Genomic DNA, 8,745 nt, shown 5'->3' on the forward strand with positions numbered 1-8,745 from the left:
GCCTAATACTTTGTCGATGATGCAGATCATGAGAAGCCCAGTTGATGATTTTAAATATATCTCGTTAGGCTAATTCTTCAGAAATAACACAATTTTAGAAAATACAATTTTTACAGATTGTATTCTCCTGATATTATAAATTAATCCTGATATTATAAATTTCTGTTACACAATTTTGATTCGCGACTATATTATTTTATTTATATACTTTTATACTATTGTTATTTTCCATTGATAAGTCAGATTTCTTCTCAGATTTATTTATCGACGAATGTCGAGCGACATCTTGGCAACACGTGGTATCACTCGAATGATTATTTATAATTTTATATTCTACTCCGTTTCGTCAATCACAGTTAGTCGCGTTGCATTCGCTATGGCGGTAGTTTAACTTTTATCGTCGTCGTTCTTCCAAAACTTTCTTAATCAATTTCACATTCTGCTGCAGTGCCAGTGACTGTGAAAGAATTCAGCCTACGCACATTAATCCCATAATTTCGTCTTTTTTCCTCGCACATCTTGCTCGTAGAAACGCAAGAAGTCGTAAGGTCAAGCGCAGTTCCTAGTTTGTAGTGAAAGTATTCACCTTCCTCGACCCAATTAGAGTATCTCTCAGATCTCCACATCCCTTCTTCCATCGTTATTTCTCGAACTTGGATTTATCTTGTATTTATCAACACCTAATACATTCCAAAGTTTAACGCTCGATTATACTTGGTATACAAAACGTAATAATGAACGGCGATGAAAAATGTGATGTAATCCGAGTTGGATCTCGGAAAAGCGAGGTGAGTGCACGCTTTCGTTTTTTTTAATCCGGTTTTTCGGTTTTACAAGGAAAAAAAAATTGTTTGAGAAAACCGCTTATCGCATTATGTAAATTATGTAAATTATGTAAAGAATGATTTCCGTTTCTCTTTTGACTAAGAAAACTGATTACAAATCATCATCTCTTATCGATGACAATTATTAATTTTATGTAACCACTGCTGCGCGTCTGGATTGTTCTTGTACTTCGGCGTAAGATTACTCAGCTGTTTAAAAAATTTTTTTTAGTTTATCGTCAGTGATGACTAATCATAATCCGATATTTTTAAACTTATATAAAAAAGTGTAATTGCAAAATGATTTTTTAAATATGTAATTAAAATATTAATTTAGAAAATAAACAATTCTGTTACACAATTTTACATATTATACATATAATTATATATATTTTTAATTGTATTTTATTACATGAAATTGAAAAGAAACATGTTTTTTTTTATTTTGAACATGAATAATGTATTTTTTAAAACCTTTTAGTTGGCCTTGATACAGACTAAACACGTAATACAATGTTTGAAAGAAATTCACCCAAAAAAAGAATTTGAAATAGGTAAGCAGATTATACAACTAGTGCATGCACTATTCGCTGTTATGTTAATTATTCTTCGTGTAACTTCAATAAATTTGTTTTAAAAAAATTTAAAAGTTTAGTATCAGATTTCATAATTTCTCAGTATCACACGTGATAATCTCGCAATTTCTTCCCTTCTTTGACTACATATCACTATATAATATATTTGAAGTACTGATAAGTACAACTTTTTTTTGTTATATATTGAATGACTGTATATAATAAAACATTCATTATCATATATATTTTGTTAACATAATAACTTGTATATATCGAATTGTATATGCACTTTTATAAAATTAGAAGCTTTATTTTATCAAATTGAAATCAAATTGCAGTAACTATGAATACTAAAGGAGATAAGATTCTGGATAAGTCTTTACCAAAGATCGGGGAGAAGTCCCTGTTTACCGAGGAGTTGGAACTAGCTTTAGAAAATGGTAGTGTTGATTTCGTCGTGCATTCATTGAAAGATTTGCCAACAACACTGCCGGCAGGAATGGCTTTAGGTGCAATATTAAAGTAAGTTCTATCTGATATATAATACTGAATATCGTAAAATTCGAGCTGTTCTCTCTTAAATTAACTGTAATATTGCATTCGTCGTTGCTTTCGTCAGCAAGAGCTGACTTTGCTATTTTGCATATCAATGCTCCAATATGGAGAACACATTTTAAATTTAAATGCGGAGACATACGCTACCGTTTTTATGAAAGAAATATTTTGTATTCAATCTTATCAATTTTAATTAACTTCTAAATTTTAATTAACTTTATTTTTGCTATTAAAATAATTATATATTGGTAAGAAGTTAATGCCAAAGCTATTAACTCAAATGTATAGTATTGCGAAAAATTATCTACTTGCATAAAATCAATTAAAAAAAAATGTATGTATATTTTAAATAAATTAAACTATAAAAAATTAATTAATATTTGTTAATAATGTCAATAAATTATATATTTTTGTAGACGTGAGGATCCACGCGACGCAGTGGTCATGTCGAAGAAATTCAAAGATAAAACATTAACCACATTGCCGAAGGATAGTGTAATAGGTACTAGCTCTTTACGTAGATCCGCTCAATTATCACGGAACATGCCGCACTTAAAGATAGAGAACATTCGCGGTAACTTGAACACTAGATTAAAAAAATTAAACGATGAAAATGGCCCCTACGCCGCGATCATATTAGCTGCTGCTGGCTTAAAACGGATGGGCTGGGAAGACAAGATAAGTCAGGTATATGATTTTTTTTGCCTTATATTCTATTTTGGTATTCTGCAAAATTTATTTGGATTAACATATATACTCTTTTAGCTTTTAGAACCCGAGGAAGCCCTTTATGCTATTGGTCAGGGTGCATTGGGTGTTGAATGTCGAGAATCAGATTGGAAAATACGTTCAATTTTGGAACCATTGTTTGATTTGGAAACCACATTGACATGCGTGTGCGAGCGTTCATTTTTAAAAACCCTTGGTGGCGGATGTTCCGCACCAGTCGCGGTATCTTCATCTTTGAAGAAGAACGAATTAACGATTACTGGTGCTGTATGGTCTTTAGATGGTCAAACTCTGATTACAGATACTTCTAAAAGCAAATTGTATTTACCCAATGACGATGGTGAGCCTCCTCGGTGAGTTAAATATAATTTTTTAATATTTTTTAGAATATTTGTATAAGCTTGAACATACTGATGTCGATGTTATATTATCAATGAATATCTTTGAGCATATTGCATATTTAATTTATTTTATATTTACTTTGATTTACCTTTTTTTTTTCTTATGATAGGAAATGCCCATATCAGGAACCCCGCCTTTATTGCAGCGTTATTCCTAGTTATAAAATAAGTAGTATAAGTCTTCTTGGTGCAGAACTCCTTGGTAAAGATTTGGCCAAAAGTCTCATAAAGAAAAATGCTCTCGATGTAATGTCACAAGCTAGAAATGAAATTTTAGATTCAAAATAATTGTGTCAAATATATGATCCTGGTTGAAAATGTGCACATGGAGGATATATTAATGTAAAATGACATTAAAATTAATTATTAATAAGTTCCCAATCTGAATATCTTACGACTATAAATGTATTATACATTTTTATTGATACATGCTCAAGATAGAAAACACAATTGGAATACAAATCATATGATTTTTTGTATTGTTGCTATTCTCTCTCTGCTTTTGCATATGTCATACACATTTTATTTATTTTATTTGATGATTCAGGAAAAGTACAAAATAATTTTAATTATAACAGTGAAAAACATTGGAAATAATCATATAAAATATGTAATACAAATTACTCATATTGATATACGTTTTGAACAAATTGTGCTCACAAGTGATTATTATTGTTATATGTTCAAATGTATGGTTATGTAAATAATCCCTAATTATTTTGTTCACAAAGCAAATCGTTATACAGAAATTTTATTGTTGTTGAAAATAAGTTTGTTGTAAAACACTGCCATGTATAGGTCAGCGACAATTAATGTCATGTATATAATTCCGTTTATATTAAACAGATTACAATAATCAAGTTTTGTACATGTACAATTTATGAACATTAGTATATGTATATATAATTTGATTCTGTTGACTTTGGGGGACTTTTAATAAATCAAATCAATTTTTTATGTTATTTTTATGTTATTTTGAAGTATTATTAACACTATATATATAATTACAAGGTATCAAGCAAAAGCATTGTGTAATTTCATTGTTCACAATTGAATTTTTCGTCTATTATTTATATATATGCCGATAAAAAGATATTTTTGTGCAAAACATATATATGGACCGAATTTTTTATAATATGTGAACATAATTACATATGGGAATTATTAAAGCTATAATGAAAAAAATTATATATGTATAATGTTATTATATGTAAATAAAGAAGTTTTATATTTTATTTCTATTATCTTATTTCAAATAGTAATTTAATGTAAGAGTATTTAATATAAATATTCTTTAAAATTGCGCGCAGTAAATATATTTTTTATTTATGTTTATTTCTTTATTTTATACTCATTTGATAGAATTCCAAATATCTTCTATAAGAATATAATTTTTCCAAAAGTATTATGTATTGTACAGCTTTGAATTATTATAATATGTATAGAGAGAGAAAGTTAAATATCTTCGGATATATAACAATATATATCTATATTTTCAAAATAATTTCTAGAGCATTTATAGCGACATTAAATTTTATCTACAAAATACATAAAGGCTGTCCCAAAATTAACGCAAGATTAGAATTTGCCGCCATTTGTGCAGTAAAGTGTTGGCAACCCAAAAAAAAAACAATTTAACAGCTGACAGTTTAGGGTTAGTGAAAATGGAGCGTTACACGATAGAACAACGTGTGTTCATTATTCAACAAATGGATGCTGATTTTTCGAGCAAAATCATCCTAAGCGATGAAGCACATTTTCACCTTGATGGCTTTGTTAATCGCCAAAATTGCCGCTTTTGGGGTACGGAGAACCCACATGTGATTGTCGAAAAACAAATGCATCCACAACGTGTCACTGTTTGGTGTGGATTTTGGGCTGGAGGCATCATTGGACCATACTTTTTTGAAAATGAGGCTGGTCAAGCAGTGACTGTTACTGGTGCTCGATATCGCTACATGATAACACAGTTCTTTCTGCCGAAATTGGATGATATTGATGTGGCCAATATGTGGTTTCAACAAGACGGTGCCACATGCCATACAGCTCGTGAAACAATTCAGTTACTGCATGAGACGTTTCCAGGTCGTGTACTCTCTCGTTTAGGTGATCAGAATTGGCCCCCTAGATCGTGTGATTTAACACCATTAGATTTCTTTTTATGGGGTTATTTGAAATCACAGGTCTATGTCAACAAGCCCACAACCACCCGTGCATTAAAGGAGGAGATTCAACGCTGCATCAACGAAATTCAGCCACATTTATGCAAAATGGTCATGGAAAATTTCGACAAACGAGTGCGTATGTGCATGCAAAGCCATGGAGGCCATTTGCCCGATGTATTATTCCACAAATAACCCTATCCTATGTACTTTATGATTCAATAAAAAAATAGCAATCAAAAGACTAAAAACTGTGTTTTCTATTTAATTCAAATCTTGCGTTAATTTTGGGACACCCTTTATATTTCTGCATAAATTTATAGCGACACATAAGATTTACAATAATCTTCCAATTGTATATACTTTCGTAAATGCTTCAAGAATATAATAATGTACCTGAGCAGGTAAATCTTCTATATTTTTATAGTAAATGTGCACATATTGGATATAGTTTAGATGATTACAATAATTGTACGAGATTACAATTGGATCCGTAGATTGTGGTGTTGTACAAGTCACTTTCCCACATTTACTACACCAAGGTAAGGCAACGTATATGCTTATTAGTATTGCAAATGTGACAGTGACAGCGTATTCTATTGAACACAGCTAATCAAAATATGTAATAAATATATTAATTTTATTAGCGTCAATTCCTGGACACACAAATGACATATGTTGCTCAGAATCGGACTAAAGCAGTAGCTATATGTAATCTGGTAGAAATTTATCATGTTTTGATGAAACTTTAACTTGTATAATAACTTGTACGTTAATTTTTATAACAAAATAATAATATATATATATATATATATATATACACACACACACACAACATATATAAAAGTAATTATGTGTGTGTGTGTGTGTGTGTGTGTGTGTAATACATACCAAACAAAAACAAAATTTCTTCTTGGTATTAAAAAATATTAATAAAAATAGGATATGTAAATCAATAAGAATAAATTAATGTTTCTCACAGAATCAATACAAATCAATACAAATAGTGACTACATACAAAATGCGACAGGACAGTTATATATCTGATGTTAAATCTATTAAAATTACGACTGTTTTAGCAATATGCAATATGTTTGTATCGAATATATATTTTTCACAGACATGTTTAAAGCTATATGTAAATTTTAGAGATGTTTATATTTTTCAAGAACATACATTAATGCAATTGGAGCATTGAAGAGAAATTAAATTTTTGATTTGGTATCAGAATATTATGTTTTACATTTGTCAAAAATTGTCAAAACCGCTGTTCAATTAAAATTTCTTTTATTTAAATAAACGGATATTAAAATATATCCGATTGACAAAATAAAATAATGAATATTTGTAAAAATTTTTAATATATGGTTGGTACGTACATCTACTAAGAAAAATGGAAGTTCAATATGGGACAACGAATTATACAAATGTAGGATTTTCTAAATGTAAACTATATTCGCACCCATATTGTGCAAAGATGAGCAAACTCTTTGCTAATTTCAGATTTTATTTAAGTATTGTCAACAAAATTTTATATTCCTCTACTCAACATCTTCCTCCGCCATTTGAGTTTGCGATACAATTTTCTGTAAAAAAGCAAATTTAAAAAAAGAATACTACCTCTCATTTCAATAATATATTTTTTTAACTAATTCATACCTGACCAACAACAGGTAGTCGCTGCACCAGAATTTGGAAAATTGGTGGTGGCAAAGTCTTCTGAAGAACTGTCAACAACTGGGCTGGCTGTCCACAGACTGCTACTGCATTAGCCAAATGCTCAACTCCGCCATCTATTTCACCACAAGCCAATAATTCCTCCCCAAGTTGAACCTAAACAATGTAATATATTACATGTTTAAATACACTTGGCATTGAATGGCTTGGTGCTCGGTCCATGGACCAGTAATCCATGGATCCAAATTTGATCTTATCCTTACATGACATATGCAGGATTTTGCCTATATTTAAGTAACGCTTTATCTATAATTAAGAATCCCAATTGTATCTTAAACGAAGGAGCTCCACCGATTACGCATTCCAATGATTAAAAGATAAATTTGGGAGGTTAAATCAACTAACTTTTAAGTCTTCAAAGAACTTAAAAGTTAGTTGATGATCATCTATCACATGATCTGGTTGTATTGCCTCTTTACACTTTGGAGGCAGAAGCCATTAAATAATAAATTTAAATAAATTTTAAAGGATTAAAGCTAGATACATACACAGTCAAAGTAACAGCAAGTTTTACCTCTTGCAGAAAGAATTTCTGCACCAATTCATGATCCCTCAAATCTGGCATCTTCGAGGAAGCTTTCTGAGCTTGCTTCTTAGCCTTTCTACCTATGAAATAAAAGTAAAACCTTTGTTACAAAGAATAAGAGCTATATATATTTTTTATAGTTTGAGGCACTCTATATAACAGAATGTTATATAGAGGAAAGAGGGATAAGATGACATTTAGTATCATTATTTGTATGAATAAATCTTATCATATGCAATTCATTAATTTTATTATATTTTTAATATATATTTTTGTTCTTTATTTTTCTTTAATTACATTCTTATATTATAATATCAAAATAATATAAGAAATGTTTATTGCATTAGAACAAATTGTTTTATTTATAAAAAATATATTTGTACCTTTCTGTAATCTTATCCGTTATTGAAAATCATCTTGCCCATATATATGTGTTAGGAGTAAGATAATGAAATTGACACGTTCTTAAAAAATATAAATTTAAAAAAATTCTAATTTATTTTACAATCTTTTAATTTTTACAAATGATAATCAAGACTGAAATAAATCGAAAAAATATACATTAATCTTTTTATCTCATCACAGAAATTAGGAAAAATTGACAGACCTTAAGGTCATCATCTTACTCCCTTTTTCTCTATATCTATTTAATTACGTTTGTAATACAATAATAAATATTAAAATGAAATGATTTTTAATATATAAATATATTAAAAATTATAATATATTGTATAAAGAAAGATTTATGTAAATGTGTGTGTACAAATGTATAAAATGAACTAGATGATTGATGTAATGTACGTTGTCAAGAATTATACCTGTCTTTACCAGAGACATATTGATTTCTCTTAGAAACGTACATCACCACGAGGAAGTCACGCGTGCACGAGAATGAAAAATCAGAACTTACGTTCGCGGAGCTTCTTTTTGAAATCGGGCTCACTGCGGCGCTTTTGATCAAAGTAGAAACAATAGCCAACAAAGATCCCAGCGATCCCGACAGCAATGCCGACCGCGGTTTTGGAAATCATGGTCATTCTAATACACAAAATCCTGATATATTACAGAAAATTCACGAGATCCTCGTCACAACCTCGGCCATCATGGAAAAGGTTGCTCTCCATCACTTTTCCCATCGTGCGCACTGAACGTGTCCGCGAGAAACAGTTTTAGACATCAGCGCCTCTATGTGTAAAATGTGGAACTGCGAAGGCACGTCACAAATAGTTGACACCA

The 8,745-nt window shown here is 30.1% G+C and overlaps 2 protein-coding genes across 2 annotated transcripts; one reads left to right on the top strand and one right to left on the bottom strand.

The window, feature by feature from the left end:
* The first annotated feature begins 284 nt into the window (after positions 1 to 284).
* Positions 285 to 3,658, top strand: LOC108749320 (porphobilinogen deaminase). The gene is made up of 6 exons (XM_018487926.1): positions 285 to 788; positions 1,306 to 1,378; positions 1,738 to 1,921; positions 2,371 to 2,641; positions 2,720 to 3,036; positions 3,195 to 3,658. Exons 1-6 carry the CDS (start codon positions 735 to 737, stop codon positions 3,370 to 3,372), a joined length of 1,077 nt encoding a protein of 358 aa, XP_018343428.1. The 5' UTR covers positions 285 to 734; the 3' UTR covers positions 3,373 to 3,658.
* Positions 3,659 to 6,735: 3,077 nt separating this feature from the next.
* LOC108749351 (mitochondrial import receptor subunit TOM20 homolog) lies at positions 6,736 to 8,660 on the bottom strand. The gene is made up of 4 exons (XM_018487968.1): positions 8,420 to 8,660; positions 7,498 to 7,589; positions 6,906 to 7,079; positions 6,736 to 6,832 (listed from the first exon to the last, which is right to left on the bottom strand). The coding sequence occupies exons 1-4, from the start codon at positions 8,544 to 8,546 to the stop codon at positions 6,788 to 6,790; spliced, it is 438 nt and encodes a 145-aa protein (XP_018343470.1). The 5' UTR covers positions 8,547 to 8,660; the 3' UTR covers positions 6,736 to 6,787.
* Between the last annotated feature and the right edge of the window lie 85 nt (positions 8,661 to 8,745).

Source organism: Trachymyrmex septentrionalis, unplaced genomic scaffold (assembly GCF_001594115.1).
Source record: "Trachymyrmex septentrionalis isolate Tsep2-gDNA-1 unplaced genomic scaffold, Tsep1.0 scaffold29, whole genome shotgun sequence".
In the NCBI taxonomy this organism is placed as follows: Eukaryota; Metazoa; Arthropoda; class Insecta; order Hymenoptera; family Formicidae; genus Trachymyrmex; species Trachymyrmex septentrionalis.

Coding starts and splice junctions, on each gene's coding strand:
- LOC108749320 (XM_018487926.1), top strand. CDS start 735: ATGAACGGCGATGAAAAATGTGATGTAATCCGAGTTGGATCTCGGAAA. Junction 1,922..2,370: donor GCTTTAGGTGCAATATTAAA/GTAAGTTCTATC, acceptor ATATTTTTGTAG/ACGTGAGGATCCACGCGACG. Junction 3,037..3,194: donor GACGATGGTGAGCCTCCTCG/GTGAGTTAAATA, acceptor TTCTTATGATAG/GAAATGCCCATATCAGGAAC.
- LOC108749351 (XM_018487968.1), bottom strand. CDS start 8,546: ATGACCATGATTTCCAAAACCGCGGTCGGCATTGCTGTCGGGATCGCT. Junction 7,590..8,419: donor CAAAAAGAAGCTCCGCGAAC/GTAAGTTCTGAT, acceptor TTTATTTCATAG/GTAGAAAGGCTAAGAAGCAA. Junction 6,833..6,905: donor GACTACCTGTTGTTGGTCAG/GTATGAATTAGT, acceptor GCTTTTTTACAG/AAAATTGTATCGCAAACTCA.